The following is a 26,835-nucleotide window of genomic DNA, read 5'->3' on the forward strand; positions in this document are numbered from 1 at the left end:
ACTCATTTCAAGACTGAAAAACAGATGAGAATCAAAACCTTATTTAAATATTCTCACATAGTAATAGTTCGCACTCTGCTCCGCTGGGACAGGACAAAGGAATCTGGTAAGAGCAGGGAAGGGGGGCTCTGTATTTACATGCATGAGAACTGGTGCAACAACGGGACAATTATAGACAAACACTGTTCCCCTGACCTCGAGTACATGTCTGTAAGATGCCGGCCTTTTTTTCTACTGAGAGAGCTAACAGTAATGATTGTCATGGCTGTGTACATTCCACCCGATGCCAATATAAACATGGCGCTCTCTCTCCTGCTGACACCATTAATGAACAGCAGCGAGCCCACCCTGATGGTGCTCACATAATTGCAGGAGACTTTAACAAGGCCAACTTGAAGACTGTACTCCCGAAATTTTATCAACATATTAAGTGTTCTACTAGAGGGGAGAACACTCTGGATCATGTTTATTCCAACATCAAGCATGCGTACAGAGCCATACCCCTCCCCAAACTCGGCCAGTCTGACCATCTTTCTCTCCGGGTCTCCCCAGCCTACACCCCCCTCAGACACAGTGCCAGGCCCACCATAAAGACTGTTACAACCTGGCCTGAAAATGCACTCTCCAAACTACAGGACTGCTTTGAACAGACAGACTGGGACATATTTGAACACAAAGAGCTGATAACATTCACAGGAACGGTACTGGACTATATCAGGTTCTGCATCGGAAATGTGACTGTGGACAAAAACATTCGCGTTTTCCCAAACCAGAAACCCTGGATGACCAGCCAGGTCCGTATACTTCTCAGAGCCTGCGACGTTGCCTTCAGGTCAGGTGACACAGCTCTGTACAGGACTGCCCAAGCCGCTCTGAAAAGTGGAATTAAAAAAGTCAAGATGGACCATAAGAGGAGCATAGGGTTCCACCTGTCCAGCCACAATACATGGGAGGTGTGGCAGGAAATACAAAACATCACAAACTACAGAGGCTGTGATGCAACAACAGGAGAGCTGAGTGCACAGCTAGCAGAGGAGCTAAACTGCTTCTTTGCTCACTTTGAATCATCACAACAGCAGCACTCACCTGCTCCAGCCCTGCTCCCACCCTCATTCCTGCACCACTCCACTCACTGTAAAGGGGCACAATGTCAGATGGGTGCTCCTGGCAGTGAACCCCAAGAAGGCTGCCAGCCCAGATGGAGTACCTGGTAGAGTGCTCAGAGCGTGTGCCCACCAGCTCACCCTTATCTTCACCAAAATCTTCAACATCTCCCTAGCCCAGGCAGTCATTCCGTCCTGCCTAAAATCAGCCACAATCATTCCAGTGCCAAAGAAGTCTCCCATCACCAGCCTAAATGATTATCGCCCTGTGGCCCTCACTCCAGTAATCATGAAGTGCTTCAAGAGACTGGTTCTCCAGCACATCAAGGACTATCTCCCTCAAGACTTTGATCCCTACCAATTCGCATATCGTGCGAACAGATCCACAGAAGACGCCATCGCTGCAGCTCTCCACTCTGTGCTGAACCATCTAGAGCAGCAGCAGAGCTACGTCCGGATGCTCTTTGTGGATTACAGCTCAGCTTTTAATACAATCATTCCTGACATTCTCATCACCAAACTGGTCACTCTTGGCCTCCCCCCTTTCACATGTGTCTGGATAAAAGACTTTCTTACCAACCGGCTCCAATGGTTGGACTCATCTAAAAGGGAGATGAGGCAGCTTACAGAGAGGAGGTCCTGAAGTTGGCAGCCTGGTGTTCAAAGAACAGTCTGGCTCTGAACACCAGCAAAACCAAGGAGATCATTGTCGACTTCAGGAGGCACAGAACCGACTTAGCTCCACTTTACATCAACGGCGAGTGTGTGGAGAGGGTCCATACCTTCCGGTTTCTCTGTGTCCTTATCTCCGCTGACATATCCTGGACAGACAACATCACAGCAGTCATCAAAAAGGCTCAGAGGGTCCTCAGAAAGCACAACCTGGACTCCAACCTGCTACTGACCTTCTACCGCTCGTCCATCGAGAGCCTGCTGACGCACTGTATCACAGTATGGTACGGCAGCTGCACCATAGCAGACAGGGAGAGGCTTCAGAGAGTAGCAAAGGCAGCACAGATGATCATCGGCTGCCCTCTCCCTTCCATGATGGACATTTACACCTCCCGCTGCCTCAGCATTGCAAAAAACATCATCAAGGACAGCTCCCACCGTGGCTCTGATCTGTTTGACCTGTTGCCCTCAGGGAGGCGTTACAATTGCATCACAACAAGGACAAACAGACTCGAGAACATTTTTTTCCCAAAAGCAATAACCATTCTAAACTCACACATGCACTGACTACACAGTCTAACCCCCAAACCCCTGGACTTCCTTCTGTACATCAACTGTGCAATATCCAATATCTAAATGGTACTGATAATAACTGTGCAATATCTGTATACTGTACAATATCATTACTCTCAGGATCCAACATCCACTACACACTGCACATGATCACCATTATTGTGCAATATTTTTTTACATTATTTAAATAATGTGCAATAGTTATTTATTCTTTCCATACAGGGTATGTATATAGCGTTGCAGATCTTTTTTTTGCAACTTTTTGCACCATTTGTTTATTTATTTGTTGTGTTCTACATATATGTCTGCACTGGAGGAGCTGCTTTTAATCTCATTGTACATGTGTATAGTGACAATAAAAGGCATTCTATTCTATTCTAATGGATTTTACAAGCTTATCAAGACAGTGTGAAATTTTAGCCTAGCACCTAAACATGAGCACAGTAAGGGTACATTCAATTTGACTTGCTTATTATTTGGGTCACATCAGAACTGTACTTGTGGAATTCTGGAGCATGGTCATTAAAAGTGGGTCAGATTACTAATTTGTGTAACTCCGGAATTTGTAAGAAGGGGTCAACCATAGCAGATTACATAATGATTAGATACTGATGGATGGTTATAAAGCTGCAGCTCTGCTGATCAGCCGAGAGTCAGACATCTATGAAAGGTGCGATGTTACAAAGAAAAGTGCCAAGAGTTTTAAAGTAAGAAAGCGATTGAGAATCTCCTCTGAAACTTAGCCATGAAGCTATAGATTGTGACTAAACAGGTCTCTCAATATGTTTCTCTTTATAAATTGAATTTACTTTAAAAAACTGTGTTCAAATTCTTAGTTTTTCCAAAATGTTGACTTTCCATATTAGTTGCTAGGAGAGGTAAGTAAAACTCCCATTAGTTTTGATTAAATGTTAATCCTTTTAAAAAATCAGTTCTGGAAATTAATTTTTTAGATGAAATATTTGCTAAACAGGAAACAGTATCATGATATTGTTTTCAATATAGTGCAACATTATTTTTTATTAATTCAGGTATTTTGCTGTGTAAGTGTAATTGGTTCACGGTAGTGAATGGACATCATACAATTAGGGGAACAGTAAGAAAAGAATATGCATAGTTAAATAGAGGATTAACCTAAAAACAATTTAGAAGAACAGCTCCTGTATATGAATGATATGACCTAAAACTAAATTCCCTTAGAGTCCCATATTGGTGAGGTGGCATGGGAGACTGGGATGCTGTCTTTACTCATTCAGTTCACTAAATGGAAGTAGAAAGCATCGGGAATTCTGACTTCCATGCAGGCAAGAAGACTGTCCAGGATCAGATTAGAAAGTGTGGTGCTTTACCAGTAAGACAGACATCAACAGTGCATAAAAAGCAGGCTGATCATGGCTCTTTGGTCTAGTAGCCTCTGTGAAAAGAGTTACCTTAGAACTAGCAATCAACACATAGAATAACTCCCCAAAGGAGCTCTCTCAGCCTAAGTTAACAAAGCAGAATTGATGAAAGCCTTGTGAGTAGACGGTTATTATGGCCAAACAATAAATAAGGAGAATGTGCAGTAAAAACAAAGTGTTTGAGATTTTCCTGTTTGTAAAATACTCTACCTCATTAGCTAAGGGATAAGTTTACATTGTAATTAGGTTCAGTGGGATAAATAAGAATCATGTGTTTTTATTTGACATTTTATAATACTCCCTGTGTTCATCCAGCTCCTCCTCCTCATGGTATTGAACAAAATTACATATTCTGATATTTGTGAGCTCAGTTTGGTGAATTGCCAAGAAAGCCCTTTATTGCACAAGTATAATTTTTAGGTAGATGTAACTCAGAGGAAATAAAATAAATCAGGAACTACTTTGCCTGTTCTGACAGGTGAATCACCTTTGTTTACATTTACTTCAAAACTTTTTCATGAGGGTCGAGAAGGTTGGATCTACAGCCAGCTTTGTCTTCATCTCTGATGTTCTTTATTGATTTAGAAAGGAGAGTCAAACATCACAATCTTTTATACATACAATAATGGTAGATTTATTGATTTGTTTATTTTTTAATCTTAGCAAATAATAGACAGAGAAAATAAAAAGCTAAAATTGCTGTTCAGGAGCTCAGTAGCACAATGTAACTTAAGGTTATGAGCACTACAACAGTTGAGGACATACAGACAGACACACACGCACACACACATAGACCACCGCAGCTACACATGTTAGAGAAGTGATTCTGTGTACTATGATATCTTTCTGCCATTTTAACTAATACAACACTATATGACATAACAAAAGCAAATAGAGTTTAAATTAACATTGCTGTCTATGGATATACAACATGTTAAAACACGGTGGCTATTTCGTCATGGCATGTTTGCATTTCCAATTAGGCAGTAATGTTAAATTTATTTATTCATTCATTTAGACATGAAGATTGATGGTGCACAGCCTCATTTATGCACTTACTGGTGTTGTTAGGCAGATACGGGTATTTTGAGTACTGCATCTCCTGGGGCTCTTTGTTATCAAATCTTTTAACAGCAGTCCTTTTGATGGGGTGTGACACCCTGTTTACTTCAAATGCATATTTTACAGTTCGTATTTTCAGAAGAATAGCTGCAAATACTTTCAATTTTTCATTGACTTCTACACTAACATTGTAACGGTGAACAACAGAGAACACCCGTAGTACCTATGTCAACATACAGTATCGTTCATTTTTATCTCTCATCCTTTGATGCCACTGAATGCCAATGTAACAGGTTATGTTTATTTTTAGAATAGGTTATGTTTATTTTTAAAATGTGTGATGTGTTCCTTGCACACACAACACACATTTACTGTATATGTCTAATAGGGTTTTTTTGTTTAGAAAACTTTTCGACTGTAGACATTTGTCATAAACTGAAGCTTGTCATCTGTCAAACCAGGTTAACGAGAACACCTCTGATCTTTGCAGTTCAAAATCACCTTACCTTTTTTGAGTGCATCCTACATGAGGCTTTGGATTGGTTTAGGATAGTGACACTCAGTGAGCTGTCTAATTGTTCCAATCTAGTTTTAAGTGAATTTCACTCATGGTTGTCTCCAAGTGTATACAGCGCTGGTGCCACCATTAAAGGTGAATTAGACACTCGCCTAGAGTGCAGATCATAAGGGATGTTAGCTACAGAACAGTCGGTTGGTGCACTAATAAGCTTGACTTAAGGCACAAAATAACCTTGCACCAGCACTGAGTGTGTATTTAATATATCAGGCTTCAGCAAGACTAGTGCAACCATAGCAAAGCACAGTAAAGTACATTATATTAGGACAATATTAAACCCATCTCCCAGGGAATCATGTGACATCTGAGGGTGATTGCTGTGTTTTAAGTTTGCCCTCTGCCTAAACTCCATAAAAAACATCAGAACTTTATCACCTCTTCAAAATCAGATTAAAATAATAACTCTGACACTTACTTGAACTCAAATGTCCCTGCTATGAGTGCTTCGAGAAGGTCTCATAACAAAAACGGTCACATGTTGCCATGTAGAGAAACTCAAAGTATATGAGCCAAGATCACTACTCTCACAGTTATGTTCACTGAAGCTGAATACAGGGATATTTTCCATATTTTTGGTCTAATGAAGTCACACTATCCTTTTTGAAAAAATGATGGTTGACTATCTTTCCAGACTTAAATGACTTTGATTCAAAGATAGAGAGATGCCAGAGGATGTACACCAGGCAAGACACCTCACGTACATCCATGGTCTTTTATTTTAAATTTTCTGAATTACAAAGACCGGACTAATTTGTGAAGATTGGTCTTTGTGCTTTCACCTATCTTTCATTCAAGACTTCAGTAGAATCACTGCAAATACGAGATGAGCAGTGAATGTGCCAAGTCAGAAAGAGAGGGAGTTAGGCATTAAATTCTTTCTAATATTTCCATCCTATTTGAAATTATCTCATGGGAAAAACCATGTTATTTACAACTTCTAAGCTTACCAGCGTTTGTATGATTTCCAGACATCTGGAGTATTTCCCTTATAGTGCGGTCTTGTCAGTGTGTGTGATTTTTATGCACCAATCAGCCTTCAGATGCCAGGCGCCACTTTAGATCACCACCCTCCCCATTATGTTCCTTTTACTTTCTCGTGCAACAGTCGGTTTCTGGATTATGCTTCCCAGATTTCCCTGCACTATCACCTAACTTCATATTTGTGAGACAGGGTTAGGAAGGATGAGTGTTTCAGTCACTGATGTGCATTTTGAAAGGTGTGATTTTATATTTTTAATGTTAGTGGAATGGTTAGTAAATGGAGCACATATTTTTTATAATTTTCAAAGGGTTTTCAGGATGACAGTAGGAGCCCTGACAGGTTGGAGACAGAACGTAAGAGGGCAGTGTCTGCGGACTATGATTATAGTTTGGAAGAGATTTTATCTACCTTGTTCTCTCACTTACTTGCTTCTTCTCTTTGCATTTTTTATTTTCCCTCTGAATATGGCTAATCTGACCATTGCACATGGAACATTCAGTCCATTACCACAACACAGAAATACATAGCTGACTTTCTGTTTACAGTACAGTAGAAAGAAACTAGAAATTATATTTCTGCAAGAAACACACTTACTACATCCTATCATTCAGCATGCTGCTTCCAGATAATACACTGTGGTTACTGTATCTTCAGCTCATATTAATAGATGTGCGGTTATTATTCTTGTAATAAGGTCCTTACAGCTGAAAATTAGATGATGCAAGAAGATTTGTTGAGACTGGAGGGAAAAATCGCTTTAATTGTAATGTATGGCCCTACACTGTTTCAAGGTTCACTTTATCATACCCAATCAAAATCTTAAGTTTCAGGGCAATGTTTAGATTGCTAGTGCTGATACTAAATCTGTATTAGACTCTCTGTTGGACAGATCTCCTCCATTCTTTGGGGCATCATAACTACCGTTCTACGTCGGCACTCTGCAAATTCACTGCTGATCTTATCTTAATTGAGTAATTTGGATTAATGAATTTAATGGCTAGAGGTCACTGATTGTTTTTCTCCAGATACCAGTCTCAACCAAACTATATATTTTTTTCCCAATCAATGGCACCCTGTGTAACCAATGCTGACCTCCTCCTTTCTTCCTTGTTGGGTCATAGATCTATCATTTTAGAATTACACCTGCCTTCTCTGTACCCACAAGCACCACAATGGAAGTTTAATAGATTCCTCTGCAGAATTCGAAGTTTCATGACTACTTAGAGCCTAAATTAGAGGAGTTTATCTCAATTAAGACTGGAAATATCCAGCACTTGGCATTTGTGTGGCTTGCCAACAAGGGGTTCCTTTGTGATGCCACAATTGCTTTTAGTTGTGACTTGGCGCACAAGTCCTGTCAACTTGCTTTTTCATTTAGAGAGTTCCTACCGTAATGTGGTGGATTGGATGTATGAGACTCTCATTGACAGTGCCAGAGCAGTGAACTGTTTGTCGTTGTGCTGTGCAAAGTTTATGGTCCATCACAACTGGGCCTATTATTACATTTCTTGTTCTAAACCAAGTACATGTTTGGCTCTTAGACTGAAAAACTGTGACACTTTCTTTTCAGTTTCGACCATCAAAACCAGGATGGGACTCCTTTCTAAATAACCCTAGTGAAATAAGCAATTGTCTCTTTCAATTTTTTTTTTATTTATATACATGAAATTCTACGCTGTCTCCAGTTATTGACTCCTTCCTAAAGGGTCTTTACTCCTTGGACCTCACTGACAATGAAGCTATCTCCCTTGACGCCAGTAGTATAAGGTGAAGTGCAGGGGGCTTTGCACTTGATGAGCTCTCTGAGGTCTTCAGGTCCTGATGTGTTTCTACAAGAAATGTTTTCAGCGGATGACACAGTGGCGCAGTGGTAGCGCTGCTGCCTCGCACTTAGGAGACCCGGGTTCGCTTTCCGGGTCCTCCCTGTGTGGAGTTTGCATGTACTCCCCGTGTCTGTGTGGGTTTCCTCCGGCTGCTCCGGTTTCCTCCCACAGTCCAAACACATGCAGGTTAGGTGCACTGGCGATTCTAAATTGTCCCTAGTGTGTGCTTGGTGTGTGTGTGTGTGTGCCTTGCCTGGGGTTTGTTTCTTGCCTTGCGATTGGCTCCAGCAGAACCCTGTGACCCTGTAGTTAGGATATAGAGGGTTGGATGATGGATGGATGATTTCTGCTTTTTGGAAGCACCTGTCCACTGCCCTCTTCCGTGTGCTGAATTCTGCCATCTCTCTCTCTCACCCTAACCCTTGCAAACAGCAGAGAACAAAATCAGGAGTTTTTAGAAGTAATCGGTGACTGTTTTTTAACACAGTATGTTAAAACACCAACATGGGGGGGGAGGGGTTGGGGGTGTCTAGATTTAGTATTTTGTAATAATCAGGACAGAATTGAGGGAGTAGTGGCAATTGAACCATTAGGGTCAAGTGATCATAATATAATAAACTTTTCTGTGTTTTTGAAGAGTGCAGAAGACTAAAAATGTTTAAGTTTAGTAGGGCAAATGTTGAGGAGATGCGGCAAAGTGTAATGAGGATGGACTGCAATAAGCTTTTTTATTTGTGAAGATAGTCAAGGAGCAGTGTTACAGGTTTAAAAAGGTTTTATAATGCAGGAGAGGTGCATACCTAAATTTGAAATTAGTACAAAATTTAAAAAAAAACTGTTAAGTGGTTTAATAAATAGTTCAAAAAGAAGATGCAAAGGAAAAAAACATCTGTATAAAGTTTATTAAGATTAATAACTTCAATGTGAATCATAAGGCATATGAGAACATGAGGGCAATCATTAAAAAGTATATTAGGGAAGCTAAAAGCCAGTTAGAGAGGAATAATATAGCAGATAAGGTGAAAGATGACCCAAAGAGATTATTTCAATATTTTACTAGTAAAAGAACAGTCAAGGAGGAGGTGAATCAGGAATAGGGGATTTAAAAAAATACGGACAGTGAAATAACAGATGCTCTAAACTTGCATTTTTCTGAGGTCTTTACATGTGATGAAGTAGATAACCTCCCAGCGGTAAAAAGGGCTACTAAGGAGGTACTGAGTGATTTGGAAAATGTAGAGAAAGAAGTACTGCATAGATTAAATAGGCTGAAATTAAACAAATCACCAGGACCAGATAATATTTACCCTTGAGTTCTTAAGGAGGTACCTTGACACATATATTTAGGAAATCATAGCGCTGGGGAAATTCTAAAGGACTGGAAATTGTCAAATATTATCCCGTTATTTAAAAAGAGTGACTGAGATGATCCACGTAAATATAGGCCAGTACATTTAACAAGAATCACAGGAAAAGTAATGGAAAGAATTATTAAGGAACAGATTGAGCAACACATAGCAAGAACAGGTGTTTTACTGAACAGTCAGCATGGGTTCAGAAGAGGGAGGTCATGTTTTACCAGCATGCCAGAATTCTACTACGAAGCAACAGTTATATGATCAAATTGAAGCATATGATATTATTTATCTTGATTTTCAGAAAGTATTTGATAGGGTGCCACGTGAGAGGTTGGTCATCAAACTAAAAGAAGTGGGAGTTCATACTTTTGTTTATAAATGGGTGCAAAAATGGCTCAGATACAGCAAATAGAGGGTCATAGTGTGAGGAACCCTATTGGAATTGGCTGATGTTATGAATGGGGTTTCACAGGGGTCAATGCTAGGGCCGCTGCTATTTTTAATATATATGCTCAAGCTTTATAATGTACTGCCTCATCTGGAATACTGTGTGCAGTTTGGTCTCCAGGCTACAATAGAGACATAGCAGCACTAGAAAAGGTCTAGAGAAGAGTGACTAGGCTAATTCCAGGGCTACAGGGGATGAATTATGAGGAAAGATTAAAAGAGATGAGCCTTTTTGGTTTAAGCAAAAGAAAATCAAGATGAGACATCATTGAAGTGTTTAAAATTATGAAGGGAATTAGTACAAAGAACTGAGGCTGTTATTTTAAAACGAGTACATCAAGAACAAGGGGATGAAGTTAGGAATTTGTTAAGGGTAAATTTCGCTCAAACATTAGGAAGTATTTATAGAACCATAGGCACACGGAATAAGCTACCAAGTAGCATGGCAGACAGTAGGACTTTAGGGACTTTTAAAACTACATTTGATGGTATTTTACAAGAATTAAGTGGATAGAACTGGAGAGCTTTGTTGGGCTGAATCATCTGTTCTCATCTAGATTGTTCTAATATTCTAATGTTAACCAGTCTATTAGGATGATCATGATCTCTCTTCTGCTCAAACAAAGTAAAGACACAACAGAATGTGAAAATTATCAGTCAATTTCATTAATGAACTCAGACAAACTATTGGGTAAAGTACTTGCTTGTCAGATGTAGTTGGTGATGCATAAATTCATTCATCTTCACCCAACAGGTTTTATTAATTCCTGACATGCAACTGACAACACACGCCACCTTTCCCATGTCATTCACACTGCACGATCTTTTTCACTACCACCTGCAATACTTTCTTTAGATGCAGAGAAGGCATTTGATAGAATGAATCATAGCTTCCTGTAGTGGGTCTTGAGTAAAATGGGTTTTGGGGACAACCTCGTTAAAACCATCTATTCATCCATGTCTTCTGTGAAATTTCCCTGCCTTTTTGTATTTTCAAAGAAGCCAAAGAAGGCCCCCTTCTTTTCAGTCTCTATCTGGAGCTTCTTGCTGCAGCTGTCCGTAACTCTAAAAATATCATCCCCATACAGTGTATACTGTATACAAAGAATTACCAAAAAAGATTATTTATATGCAAATAATGTTTTGTTATATTTTGGAAATATACCACCTGACATATCCTATGTAGTGTACTTAACCTATTTCATACCTATGAAGCCCTGTCTGGCTACAAAATCAACTAGAATAAGATAGATAGATAGATAGATAGATAGATAGATAGATAGATAGATAGATAGATAGATAGATAGATAGATAGATAGATAGATAGATAGATAGATAGATAGATAGATAGATAGATAGATACTTTAATAATCCCAAGGGGAAATTCACATTCTCCAGCAGCAGCATACTGATACAATAACAATATTAAATTAAAGATTGATAATAATGCAGGTAAAAAAACAGACAATAACTTTGTATTTAATAGATAGATAGATAGATAGATAGATAGATAGATAGATAGATAGATAGATAGATAGATAGATAGATAGATAGATAGATAGATAGATAGATAGATAGATAGATAGATAGATAATCCCAAGGGGAAATTCACATTCTCCAGCAGCAGCATACTGATACAATAACAATATTAAATTAAAGAGTGATAATAATGCAGGTAAAAAACAGACAATAACTTTGTATAATGTTAAATGTTAACGTTTACCCCCCCTACCCCCCCGGATGGAACTGAAGAGTCGCATAGTTTGGGGGAGGAACGATCTCCTCAATCTGTCAGTGGAGCAGGACAGTGACAGCAATTTGTCGCTGAAGCTGCTCTTCTGTCTTGAGATGATACTATTTAGTGGATGCAGTGGATTCTCCATAATTGATAGGAGCCTGCTGAGCGCCCGTCGCTCTGCCACAGATGTTAAACTGTCCAGCTCCATGCCAACAATAGAGCCTGCCTTCCTCACCAGTTTGTCCAGGCGTGAGGCGTCTTTCTTCTTAATGCTGCCTCCCCAGCACACCACCGCATAGAAGAGGGCGCTCGCCACAACCGTCTGATAGAACATCTGCAGCATCTTATTGCAGATGTTGAAGGACACCAGCCTTCTAAGGAAGTATAACCGGCTCTGTCCTTTCTTGAGTCCTCCCTCCTTCCCCTTAATCAACTATACTGCTTCTTTCTCCTTCTATACCTCGGGCAGGGACTTTCAGATATCTGGAAATTAACATCTCTGTCTCTCTGTATAATCTTACTGCCTCTAACTATTGCTGCATTTTGAAGGGCATTAAAGTCTCCATAACCTCATGGCCTTCCCTTTCCCTATGTTTTCATTTTAAACCTTTATTAATGATAACAAAAATATTGCCCCATGTTAACTTTATAAGTTCCATGCTCCCTTTATTTCCATGTTCCAAGTTCTGGTCTGAAATACAGCCTATGATTGCTTTTTTTATGGAACTCCAGAAGGCTCTCTGTAAAATATTCCTCCTTGCTCTGTGACATATTGGACAGAAGGATCTCTTATCCTGATTTTGAATTTTATCACTGAATCAACTCTCTGTCAAATCCCCCATCCTTGCTACAAAACAAGCAAAACTGTGTCTTCTATAACCCTGTTTCTTAACTCCCTTATGACATGCAGATTAAAATCTTTGCCCCACAAAACAGCCCCCCTTAATTCCAGTTCTCTTCAGCTATGGCATCATGTTGAGACAATATTGGGACCACTTCCATGATGGCATCTCCATACACCTCCATTTAATAACCCAGCATTAAATATAGGTGACAAGCCAATTCTCTTTCCTGGTTGGTCTAGAAGTGGTATTTGCAGATTAGAAGACATCTTCAATGACTCAGGACTCAAATTGTTCCATCTCTTGAAAGCTGAGGTCTGTGCTTAGAAGGTATGAAATCTCTCTCACTTCTTTCCTATCCGTCATCCACTTTACACTTTTGCAGTTTTCATAATCTCTAAAACTAAATCTGTAGCCTCTATCTACTCTTTGCAGTACAAAGCTTCTTATAAAGCCCCAACACTTTCCAGTGTATCGTCTCATGATTGTCCTTCCCATACAACAGTGTGCTGGAATTATGTATTTGGCATAGTTATAAAGCCATTCAATAACTCCAGAGACCAACACACTGAGATCAAAATTACACATATATTATATCTAACCCCCCGCATGAGCCATTTAATTGGCTTGGCTCCAGACCCACTTTGTCATCTCTGTTCCTGAAATGCCTCTGACACTTTCTTCTAAGGTTCTGGCACCTAGTTGCCACGAAGGACGGAAAGGTGGGTGTAAAGGGGTTGAATATTTGTTTTTTTTCGCTTTTCTTTCTCTTTGTTGTTAAAAAAATTAAAATAAAGTTTTCATATTATTTTGCTATGAATCTATTGAACATGTTTAATAAAAATTTCATTGGAAAAAAAAATAACATAGATCCAACGGCACTAAATCCACTGGCCTGAGTTCCCACACCTAGCCTATAAACAGAGATAGCCTTGGGGTGGAAGGCACAATATATTAAGTCAGAAGCAAAGAAGAAGGCAAAAAAAATTTAAATGTTGAGAACGCCATTAATCTATGCTGCAGATAATTTAAATAATACATGATTAAAAAAGTGGCTTGCCATAAAGTAAAGGATAGCAACTAGGAGATTTCCAGAATAGGCTAAAGTCAATTTAGCAGCAATTGTGCTTGGACCTTTGCTGAAAAGGAGATAGAGAGACAGCAAAAAAAGTTAAAGAGGAGAAAAATATGAGGCGGGGTGGGGGATATTGTGGCAGCACATGAAAGAAACCTTTAGACATTACACTTGAAAGGCCATAACTGTGGGACATTCCAAGAAAGGTACCTATAAGGACTTAGATAAACAGAGAGTGCAATGGGTCAGCAGAAATGTCCATAGCAAAGTGCCAGGATATCAAATATAAGTGGTACTGTATACAAATTTAAACTGTTTATTTTGATAATTGGGGTTCTTAGATACTGCGGTGGGTTTGCACCCTGCCCGGGATTGGTTCCTGCCTTGTGCCCTGTGTTGGCTGGGATTGGCTCCAGCAGACCCCCGTGACCCTGTGTTCGGATTCAGCGGGTTGGAAAATGGATGGATGGATGGATGGGTTCTTAGATACTAAAGTATTCCAATAAAGAACAGTGAAAGACAGAAAATCGCACTCATTAATCAGTCAGCCATTGTCCAACCCGCTATATCCTAACACAGGGTCACAAGGTCTTCTGGAGCCAATCCCACCTAACTTGTATGTCTTTGGACTGTGGGAGGAAACCCACACAGACACGGGGAGAACATGCAAACTCCACGCAGGGAGGACCCAGGAAGCGAACCCAGGTCTCCTTACTGCGAGGCAGCAGTGCTACCACTGCACCAACATGCCGCCCTACTCATTAATCAATAAGAATATTTTAATAGTGGCTTTTCGCAGGGTCGCATTTAATACAGAGACAATCTTTATTTTAGAGGATGGAGAACAAATAAAGGATAGCAAAGCATGAAATTACACAGAAGGCAACACATAAAACACAGTGAGCCCTAAGAACAGACCTAATTTGAGGATAAATGAAAACAGAAGAGGAAGAAATAGAAAACTCAGACATTAGCAATTGGAACATCTGAAACCCTGGGTCATCAAAAATGTTGTCAAGTGTGGTAATACCAAATACCATCCAATCTGGAAAAGAAATAGGACTGCCCTTTATAAACAAGGCTGGATTATGAAATATGGAAGTAAAGGAATGTAGGCATTGACAAAGGCCTAAATGTTTCTCCATATTATGCCATATTTTTAGCAAAGTTGTTATTAATGAACCCAATTTAAGAGAAAACTGTTTCAGTCTCATAAAAGTTAAAAAAAAAACTGGTTGCCTCCAATGCCAATGTTAAGAGACACATAATCTGGTGTAAGTAACACCAAACATGGACCCAGGGTGTTTCTAGCTTCAGCACGTATTGGGGGCTTAGCCCCTGCTCCCTTGGAGTTTTTGCTCTGTCAGCGGTCATTATCAGGCAACCCCCCCCCCAACAATCCCACTGCCTGAATTCCTAAGAAAAGATAAAAATTATAATATATATATTATTATCCCTGCGGTGGGCTGTCGCCCTGCCCGGGGTTTGTTTCCTGCCTTGCGCCCTGTGTTGGCTGGGTTTGGCTCCAGCAGTCCCCCATGACCCTGTAGTTAGGATATAGTGGGTTGGATAATGGATGGATGGATGGATATTACTATCCCATTATCCCATTTGCAGGGCTGCACAGTAAAATGGTACTGGAAAAATACTGAAAACCCCAACTTTTAAAACATTACGGTACCAGCTTTTCAGGAACGTCTGTACTGAAAGTAAACATTACCTTTCCACTCAAACACCTTGTTCCTTCAACACTCACCGTTGGATTTAATGAAACTACATGCTTCAAAGTGAACTTCATGGAGACCCCAAAGACCTTATTGCTTCAATGCAAATGGAAATTCACAGCTATCAAGAGCAAAGTGGTGCATAGAGTGGCAGGATGACGAGGCTGGATTAAGATTTAGGGATTTGGCGTATTGATACCGATGTCAGAATTTTAGTACTGATTTACAACACTACTCATGAGTGATCTTTAATCACATTTTCCACATCTGGATGGGTTTATGTTTGGAAAAAGCCAAAAATTATACCTTCAGCCTACAATGTCTCTTTATGTAAAGGTACAGCCAATCATTTTATGGGAGTCATTAGGTCCGGCAGTTACTTTGCATGGTTTAATAATGACCCAAAAGTATAAGGCCATTTTACATGACCATGTGCTCCCTATGATGGAAAAATGGTTCCCTCATGATAGTTCCCTATTCCAGGTTAGTAATGCCTACATAAAAACTGGTAAACTACCTCAAGAGCACCTGCTGGTACCCCCAACCCTCTTTTAGCATAACTTTTCTTATGTTCTGTATTTACAGTATATACTAAGAAATTAAAGGTGGAAATATGTTAAACTACTGAAATGCTCACCTAAAATGGCAAATGTGGCATTACTGCCCCTTTTTTCTTGTTGGAATGTTATTGTAGTTCTTTAAGTTAAATATCCTCATCTGAATTTTGGGATTGCTAAAATATAAAGTGCAATATAAATAAAATTTATTATTATTATTATTATTATTGAATACTCACGTTTGCAAGCAGCCAGCCAACTTCATTATTGGTGATTCCTAAAAGGTATGGAACTTGATGAAAACTCTTGGATTTCAGCATCTCAGAAAGTGGTTTTGGCAGAAAAACACCATCGACTGTCATTGGAATTATCATAGTTGTAAACTGAAAAACATTGGCAAATTGTCCAAAAATGCATTACACAAGTTGAATTACCTGCACTTATTTGTCTTAAATATATACAAGACATCACTCCAACATGCAGCCTACTAAAAATCCAATGAGAGTAAAATTAACGGTACCGTATATTTCAAAGTTTTAAAGCAAGTTCAATGCAAGTAGTTTGATTTAAATAAACTTTACAAAATGGTAGCAGTTTTTCTTTAGTTAGCAAGTGAAAATGAAAAACACAAAAATCTGTAATGAAATATTGATGAATGCGCATGGATATGTTTATTTACGATGAAGTATTTATAAAACAAAATAGTAATAATGAAGAAGTAGTACTTTTTAAATAGAAGTTCAATCATAATGCTAACCTGATTAGCATCTGTCTTAATGAAGAGGAGGAGGAGGAGGGGGTTGGGAGCATGCACAGATAACAGTATGTTACAGTGGAATAATAAATATATAACAATTATAATAAAAATAAAGGAAGGAGATCTGTTTGTAGAGTATGTGCTTTGTAAGTGTAAAGTCTCCATTGGTTAGGTGATAAAGTGTGGTGATAATCTGGCACCTATGTGTAGGCAGTGTGGTGCAGTGGTAAAGTACATATAACATCAATCAAATAAATGATAAGAAGGTTTATTTAATTTGTTATGTTATATTCAAACATTTTGTAATACGAACAATATCAATATAAGCAATGGCAATAATATCAATGCTCTTATTGTTATTAGGACCTACCTTTTTTGTTATTTCTAAAAGGTCTTCTTCAGTCTTCTCTCGCATGCATTTCACAAACAACCGTGAGTCTGCATCATCACATGCAGTCATGTTAGCAACTGCCTACATAGTAAAAAATATAATGTTAATTCTAAGCATGCTTTTTTGTCTAGAAACCAATGCAAGATAAAGAAATTAAATTTATTTAATCCTGAATAATACTGAGAGTGCATTTAGTAACCTAGCATGTGAAAAACTGATGGTTCATAAATATGATTCAAGCCAAAAAATGCATAATGGTATCACATTGACCATGCCAACAAAAATGGAGTGCCAGGAAGTGTGTTAGTTTACAGTATTTAATAAAAAAAATAACTCACTGAAAGATCTCTTGTAATTTTTATGAATATCTTGGAAAAATATAGTACTTTTTACAGACAAAGTATTTCTAAAGAAGGCTAGTGCCTTGTTTCATTAATTATGTGAACTGACAATAATAAATCCTCTGACACATTTAATACAAATAACAAAGGTTTAAAATCTGATGAATACAAATTAAAATATGGGTTTGAAATGCCATATTTTACCTTTTTTACTGGATCTATATTTTCATTTAAAATTCCTAATACCATTGCAGTTCCACTCTGAGATATTGCCTTATGGAATAAACCAGAAGATAATGGGGAAAATATCTGCAATAGAAAAGGACAGACATGAAGTTAACAAAAAGAAAAATGAAAAACACAACGGAGGTTTGTCTACCTGGCCAGAGGTTACTAAAAGCACAAGTGGAATGGAACAGGGTAAGGAATAAGCAAAAAACAGGGTCCAGTCTCAAAGAAAGAGAGAAAGAATGAGAAACACACAATAGCAGTGACAGACCAACTGTTTATTAGTCTTGATGGTAAGTCTTCCTGTGGTGGTAGGTCCAGTTATGACAAGAGAGACCCCTGGAGAGAGGGAGGTTATGACAGTCAGTATATGACTATCTAATGGAGAAAGGCCTGGGACATAATCCTCTAGAGGCTCCTAACTCTGCCTGGGTAAACACTGGAAGCCTGGCTATTGAAAAGCAGATTGGAACTCAAGGATGTCACAGGAGCAGCCAGTAGATAACTTGACCTGGCATCCTGGCAGTGTTGAGATTTTGTATAATTCCAAACTCTTAAAGTAAATAAGAAACTTGACATGGAACTGCCTTAGAGGTTAAATGTTACTCTGTACCACACCCTGATGAGTCTAGAACAAACAAGTGAATTAGGCAAATGCTGACTGGTAGAAACGTCAGAGCAGAAAGAGAGATAGAAGTTGATTTATATTTACACATACAGTACATACTGTAAATGTGAGAGTGGTGATGTGTTGCATGTTGATTAGCACATGCAAGCAAGCATTTGACAGTAAATATATATATTTGCTCTCTTTGCATTATTTTGAGTTTGAGAGATGCTCAGGGGTTTTCTCTCATTGCAAATGTTGAATAGATTTTATCAAGTTTTGGGAAGTCTCAGTACATCAGAATGTGAGCAAATAAATCTCATCACACTACATGTACTCCTGATGCACTTACACTTTTAGGGGGAAACCTTCCAAGTTATAATCCATCCAGAGAAGTGGAGGGGGTGCATGGAGTCAATGACAAGAAAGCTGGTTCTAGTAGTGATATGAAATCATACTGGCCAGTACAGGTGTGTGGTATGTAATACATTTAAAACACTGAGAAGTGATTTCAAACAGAGGCAATCAGGGAGGTGAGGCCTCATGTATAAACAGTCCGTACGCACACAAATGCTGAGTACACCCGTTTCCACAATCACATTGCAATGTATAAAAACTAAACTTGGCATAAAGCCACACACAGTCTCATGCTAGCTCAAACCATAGTATACCCAAGTTTTCGGCTCGGTTTTGCAAACTGGCAGCTTCCAGCGTCAATGCAGTGCTATTGTTCCTTGGTGGCTTCCCTTTATTTTTTAGATTCACATCCTTGATGTGACTTTATCAAACACACTGACATTAATCACATATTGTTTTTTAGTTTAAGGCATCTGATTGTAACCAACCCGTAACCATATAATGGTGCACGGAATGGCCAAACTATTCCAAATACAATTGCTGCTTTAGTGTTGTTACCCTCAGTGAATCACGCAGAGTATTTTAACCCACTGCATTTGAGTGTGGAATCACAGCTCTACAGCAGCTGATCAGAAACCTCTACCACAGATTGTGTCAAGAGCGGAGAGAATTATCGGGATACAGCTTCTAGTACATGCTGCCTCAGCCATGGGCACAATCTATTTGAACTTCTCCCATTTGGCAAACACATCAGAGCCTTTCCTGCATAAAGGCTATAAATGCACTCAATCAGTCCATCAAGTGCTCACGGTAGAACTGTTTGTACTTACAAGTACAATTACCTCACTGTAAACATGCATTACTGTTGTAATATTGCACAACCTGAACCACTTATGCTTTCATATTGTATATTTTTTCATTTTTTTATCGTATTACATTTATTATTATTATTATTATTATTGTTTTGTTATTTTACCATTTTATAGGAAAATAAGTTTATGGAGAATGTGCTTATTGAATCTCAATGTACCATACAACAACAATAAAGGAACTAAATTCAATAGAAGACAGCACATATTTACAGACGATGATGATTGGCTTCTAAGTCGATTTAGATTTCCAGGCGCTATCTTCTTGGAGCTCTTGACATAATTTTTCAAATGAAATGCAGTAAAGTATATATATATTACATTTTACAGATACTTTTTTAACTTCATTTAAATAATGTATACTGTTATTAAACATGTGGACATGGTGGACAGCGGTAGCAATGAACTGGTGCCCTGTTCAGGGATTGTTCCTGCCTCGCACTGTATGCTTCCTGGGACAGGCACGAACCCTGGATGGATAGATGAATGGAATGATTAAACATGTACTACAAATATATTTCAATGTTCCTTAAATGTTTTGAAGAATTTCTTTAAAGAGCTGACTGTGTGGCGATTGGTTACTTGGAGAAAGAAAAGGAAGGACAGGAATGGGGAGTTAGTACGTTTGAAAGAGACAGTACTGCTGCAATAAATTATTTCATCGATGACATCACTTCCGGCTCCGGGGATTCTGATGATGTCACTTCCGGTTCTGGACTAGATGACATCATTTCCTCCCCAGCCCTTAAAACTGCCATCTTATCTCCAAATATTCAGTTCTGTTTTGGACTCTGTCTTGTGGATATCTCTGTTCACCTATTTCAAAACTTTATGGGTGGCTGCCCCAAACCTTTATGATGTCTGAAGACTAATTCTTATCACAAGTACATAGAAGAACACATAGAATACGAAGCATTTAACATGCTACTTTAGCTACGATGGGATTTGAAAAACTAGTAAATTCAAATATTTTAAGATTAAGTTTATTATGTTCTATTTTAATGAAAAAATAAACTACATGATTAAAGAGGAAATTTCAAGATTAAAGTTGACATTTTGAGCTTTTTTCCACTGTATTCCTATTTTTTCTTTTCTCTGTACCCTAATAAGCTTCCATATGATACCCAGATGATGGGCTACTACTCGCCTTTTCACAGCGACTTTGATATCTGACTACTTCTTTTTTATTTCAGGCACTGACTGACTTTCTGAACTTGAACTTTCAATCAATTTCCTTTTGTTGTTTATACAACTGCTTAAACCAACAAATAGTACTTTTTCATTGCCTCCACTTGGCATTCACTGATATTCGTCTTTTTTCCCCGTGCTTTTGCCATTGTCTTTTCACAGAACGCTGAACTTAAGGGAATATTTATATTGATTTGCATATTCAAAGAGGCGTAATTCTGGGAGGAGTCTGGGAGGGATGGCAGGCGCGTGCACATGCATTACATTTCACGCAGACCAGGAAATGGAAGTGCATGGAAGTTGGCTTACCCACGGTTTTCTGCATCTGAATTTTTTTGTGCGTACAGACATTTCAACTTTTGTCGGTATGCCATGTTTTAGTATGAATTCTACGCACGGCGTTATGCATGAGGCCTCTGGTGTTTCAAAATATAGTCTATAAATTTGAGACACAAACCATAACAGGACAGCAAGAAGTAAATGCCCTAGTCGGTAGCTGCTGTATATTCAGGACAATGTTGCAAGACTACATCTTAACTAGCATGGGATGTGATATTTACCCGACTGCTATCAGTCAAGTGTGCAGTCACTTAAATGCATCCCTTCACTGGTTAAATAATAGTCCACAGCTGTCAGAAAAGGACTTTCTGGTAATACTGAAACCTGTTTCAATGGTGGTATTTATTTGTCATCACTGATCCATCAGCATCAAGTTACTTTTGTAAAATGTGAACTAATTTAAGTCACTTGTGCATCCTTACTCTAATCCCCAAGCGCTTGTAGGGGCGTCATTTACACAGAAATGGTTTGAGTGCAAAATTAATTCGGTCTTGTCTGTTTGTCAGGGAGGGATGCTTGAAGAACTCTCTTTTAGCAATTCTTCAGTTAGCTGAGATATCCTATACTCTGGTATTCCTGGTGAGATTTTTACTGCATACAGTATATTAGTTTCAAAAAACTACATGTTCTTAAAGAACTGCCAAAGAAAAAAAAAGTGAAGTGAAGTAATGAAAGTTGCTATAGGCCAATGTGGATAAAGAGTAGACAGGCACAGATCTCGTTGCCGGCTCTGATATGCCTGGCACATGCAGTTGCAGTAGGAACCCACCATAATAATAATTCATTACATTTATATAGCGCTTTTCTCAGTACTCAAAGCGCTATCCACACAGGGAGGAACCAGGAAGCGAACCCACAATCTTCCAGTGTCTCCTTACTGCAAAGCAGCAGCACTACCACTGCGCCACCTGTGTGGCACACCATGTGTGCTCTTCATCTGGCAGTGGATGAACTCCTAGTCCAGCTGCTAGTGAGGCCAATTGGAAATATTCCTTGCCTTCACTGCATTAAACAAAAATGGAGACTATTTTGTCATCCCCATCTAAAACTGCTATATAAGCACCAACTATAAAGTATCACCCGAGAGCTGTGCAAAATACAGAAAATTGGTCCTAGTTTGAAGAAGCTGATAATTAAACTTGAAATGGATACATAAGAAATGAATGAATGAATGAATGAATACAAAAGAGCATGAATGATACAGAGTAAATAATAAAGGATCAAGTGAAATGCTTATTCATATATATTAAACATATGGTAGAAAAAAACAAAGTCAAATTGAGAGTAAAATTAACATGACTGGAGCACAACTGTATGGCATAAAACACATCTTCACACCTTGCATTAAACAGCTGGAACAAATGGCAACAGCCTGACAAAAGCATGAACACCTTTTAAAATTAAATTAAAATTCTTCAGAATATACTAACAGATTTGGAAAACAGAGGAAGAAGAAAAAAAAATGTTAAAATATTTGGAATCGCTGAAGAGCAGGTGTGTAGTATCTTACAAAAAGAAAATCCATGAATTGAAAAACCACATTGTTTACTTGGTAAACCTTCCCTAGTGTTTTTTTTTAATTGTATATGTCATGTAAATGTCTTTAATCCGATTTATTTAAAATATGTGTTTTTCTGTAATTGATATGACCATTTTTTAATGTTATATATACTGTATATATATATATATATAATATATATATATATATATATATATATATATATATATATATATATATATATATTATACCGTTGGTGTTACCTTTTTTGATGTTTTGCTATTTTGGTCATTATTTAGTCTTAAACCATCATTCTGCATCTTTATATTGCACTATTGCTCATCTGTTTAACATTATTATATTTAGTGATAATACATAATAATATCTAGTTTAACTTTCATTTTTCTTTTCCCCATATTTTTCTTCCTACTTTCTTCTCTCTTGTTTAACCACATGTTAAGGTATAGTTTGAATGGTTATTACACAGAACTGTGGTTTAATTCCATCTATCTAGTAAGACAATATTTGGCCTTTTTTTTTTTCCTTTTTTCATAATTTTATTTACAATTCTAAAAACTTCCAGATGTTGGGATAGGATGGGAAATGTTAATAGAAACAAAGAGGAGTGATTTGTAAATTGTATTCGACATTTACTGTCCTGAGAACAAATCATTGGGTGTTTAACCTTGTGAATTTAATTGTTATTTTGAAAATATGCACTTATGCCAAGTCTGATGACTACAACATACTTGAACAAGTCGAAACAGTCAAGTGTTTATCATTGTGAAACATCGCAATTCTTTTAAAATTTGGACACTGAAGATACTACTTGGTTAAGTTTAGCATGCAGAGTTTTTCGGCACTCATTCATTACGCAGATCTTCAACTGCACAATTCCTGCACAAGGTCTTCATTGACGCATTTTATTCTTCATAATGCACTACACCTTCTCAGTCAAAGACAGATTATGACTGCAGGCAAGCCGATCTAGTAACTGCACTGTCTGTTAACTAAAGCCTTGCATTCGAGACCTGAGCTGAATGTGGTTTAGTGTTGTCCTTCTGAAAAATGCAGGAAACACAGCGTGTAGATGGAGGCATATATTGGTCCAAAGTTTGTACATATCTTTCTGCATTAATGGTGCCCTCATAGATGTACAAGCTACCCATGCCATTAGCACTGACACAACCCCATACCATGACAGATGTTGGCTTTTGGACCTGAAGCTGGTAATATTTTGGATGATCCTTTTTCTCTTTGGCCTAGAGAACACAACTGCTGTTTTTCCAAAAACAATTTCAGATGGTGACTCATCAGACCCCAAAACATGATTTTTCTGTGCTACTTTCCATCTCAGATAAGACCAAGCCTAGAGAAGATGGCGACGCTTCTAAATGGTTTTAATGTATGACTTATTTTTGCATGTTAAAGCCTTAATTACACCTGTGGAGGCAGAGGTGAATGGTGTTGACTAACAAAGGTTACCGCAATATTCTTAACACTGTGTCGTAATATTCATGACAGTTTTTATGACAGTGGCATCTGAAGGATCCGAGATCATACATATTAAGAAGTGGTTTTTGGCTTTGCCCTTTATGCATTGAGTTCTGACTGTATTTTTTGAATCTTTTAATTATACTGTGCATCAGAGAGCATGAAATGCCCCAAATTCTACTGATCTATCCTTGGGAATGTAGTCAAAGTGCTAGAGTAATTGCTGTTGAATCTGATGGCAGATTGGCAAGCCTTGGCCCATCATTGCTCTCAAAGGACTAGGCCTTTTTTGGAGGCTCCTTATGTACTGTAACACAATTGCCTGACCTGTTTAACATCACCATTAACTTGCTATTTCAACTTGTGACACTGTTATTAGTATTAAGTAACCCATGCCCCATCTTTTCTGGAATGTGTTGCAGGCATAGATTTTAGGATAAACATACATCTTCAAAACAATGCTGTTGATTAGGTAAACCATGAAATACTCGATCAAGGTCAATGTAAACTTACAAATCAACTGGCTTTGTTTTTATTAGCATTTTCCATACTGTCACAACCTTTCTGAAGTGGGGGTTGTATTATTTTATTTTATCCTTTGATTGTCTAGTCAATAATTAGTTGACTGTTTTAGAATAATTAGTCATCTTTATATATAATACACTACCGTGGCTGTTCGTTTGTCTGTCCAGGATTTTAAGTCACCTGTAGCACGTAAACCCTTTGACCTATTGACCTGAAATTTGGTACACATACACTATGTGACGTCTGCTATCCGCTTTTGGGGTGATGATTGACCTCCAAGGTTATTCATCTTTTTATTTTTATTTTATTTTATTGTAGAATCAATGTGCCGTTCTCATCCCTACCACCTTCGCCGTCACTTCCCCTAACTCTTCATATCTTAAATCATTCTTGAAGTGGATTGGAGACTTAAGTACCAGCTTAAGTGAAAAATTAAAGAAAACATACTAAGTAATTGCAACACAAACACTGACTTAATCAGTTTTAATGTGAAAAGATGCCGACAAAAGAAGAGAAGAAGCGGGCCGCTAGGGTGGAGAAAAGAAGAGCTGCTCAGGAAGCAGCAAGCGCATCAACCTCTGAGCAAACGAATGCTAAACATACAGAGAAAGAGTATGAAAACTATGAATACTCAAGTCAAGTGTATTCACTGCACGTTATCATGCAGTGTGCCGTTACTGGTTATTTATATTCTAGCCATATATTAGTAACTGTTTTCAGGAGGAGTCTATGTGTTTTTGGGAGTGCCATGCTTTTTCGTGGTTGTCAGAAGACAAACATTTTGCTGTGGTTGATCTTAGCCTAATGTAGGAAGACGTGATGGGTGGATGTAAGGAGGGAAGAGGGAGACAGCAAATCATATCCAGATTATTTCCAAAATACATTTCTCAGATTTTATTGCAAGCATTACTGGTGGCAGTCTTCCAGTGGAGAATTTGAATATTTGCTGCAAGTAAAAAATTCAAATAGATGTTATTTCTCTCTTTATCTTGAAAGACTTACTCTAAAATTAAAAAAAATCTGTAAAATTATTAAATAAAATATGAGCTCATTATATTTTCTAAAGTGGAACATTTAAGGTCTTAGATAAGAACTTAACAGAATGAGAGTGCTTTCACATCTCAGCTCCTTCAAGTCAGATATAATATTTTTGTAGGAATACCACTTGTGGTGGATTGCCGGTTTTCCATTCCGGCCCTCACCCCCAGACTGCCAGGAGGAGCTCTCCCGACAGCATGATCGTGCCCCGAGTTCCAGCAGGGCCTCACTGATTACCCTGACCCGGAAGGAATAAAGACTTGTGGGGTTTGAACAGGAACCACTTCCGGGTCAGGGGGTATAAAGGACTCCAGGGAAAGCCCAGACATTGAGCTGAGCTGGGAGGTAGGAGGGCAAAGTGTCTGGGTGAGGAGGAGAGTATTGAGTAATTGTGAGAGTTTATTGTATGAGTAGTGTGGTGTATAGGGTGCTTGGTGCACAGTTAAAGTATAAAATAAATAGTTGTTATACTTTCACCTGGAGTTCAGAGTGGTACCTGAGGGTGTTAGAGGTGGCTCCACGCCTCTACTGTTACACACTTTAATAATAAGGTTCAATCGTTTTTCAAAAGAGATCAGCGAAACTTTTCATTCTGTGTATCATAGGAATTTGAATTCAAAATTCAATCTCTTTTGTAGTTAGTAACATAATACCAAAGCTTGAAAGGCACAACACTATAGTGGCTGAGAGCCATACAAAGTTTAATTATAGCCAATATATATGCACTGATGTTGGATAAATAAGAATTCATGGTTAGAATCTCATACTCTTATAATGATGGGATATTTTACTTGTCTATTAAACCTCAATTTAGGTAGATCACTAACAACTGCTACTACATTATCTAAAACCACTGTGGTAATTTGACCACTGTCACATCCAGATTTCTTTACTAACTCTACATCAGTTACTCACAAATATTGATAATGACTTAATATCCTCTCTCTTAATATGCAGTGTGCTATCTCTGGCTATGCTTCGCTTATTCTAGAACTCAAATCATTATGTTTCACTAATAGAACTCGCTACTGTAAACTCAACCCACTAAAAATTCTGGACAAAAGGTTTATTGTAATGATTTTTACACAGGCTGATATTTTCAAATGTATTTCCAGAAACCTATGGGAGCACTCTGGAAAACATCCATCCATCCATCCATTTTTCCAACCCGCTGAATCCGAACACAGGGTCACGGGGGTCTGCTGGAGCCAATCCCAGCCAACACAGGGCACAAGGCAGGGAACCAATCCCTGGCAGGGCGCCAACCCAC

General features: G+C 38.4%; 1 protein-coding gene across 4 annotated transcripts in view; it reads right to left on the reverse strand.

Annotated features, from left to right (window-relative positions):
- Positions 1 to 26,835, reverse strand: part of LOC114658069 (fatty acyl-CoA hydrolase precursor, medium chain-like) — a 169,105-nt gene that overhangs the window by 18,169 nt on the left and 124,101 nt on the right. For 2 of the 4 annotated variants that reach the window (XM_051931463.1, XM_028810100.2), the window contains exons 6-8: positions 17,627 to 17,731; positions 17,061 to 17,162; positions 16,173 to 16,316 (exon numbers count right to left, since the gene is read on the reverse strand). The exons of the other annotated variants lie outside the window; for them this stretch is intronic. In XM_051931463.1, coding sequence (XP_051787423.1) covers positions 16,173 to 16,316; positions 17,061 to 17,162; positions 17,627 to 17,731 — 351 coding nt within the window. The remainder of the gene's footprint in view (positions 1 to 16,172; positions 16,317 to 17,060; positions 17,163 to 17,626; positions 17,732 to 26,835) is intronic. 4 annotated transcript variants of the gene reach the window in all.

The sequence above is a fragment of the Erpetoichthys calabaricus genome, chromosome 9, assembly GCF_900747795.2.
Source record: "Erpetoichthys calabaricus chromosome 9, fErpCal1.3, whole genome shotgun sequence".
Taxonomy (NCBI): Eukaryota; Metazoa; Chordata; class Cladistia; order Polypteriformes; family Polypteridae; genus Erpetoichthys; species Erpetoichthys calabaricus.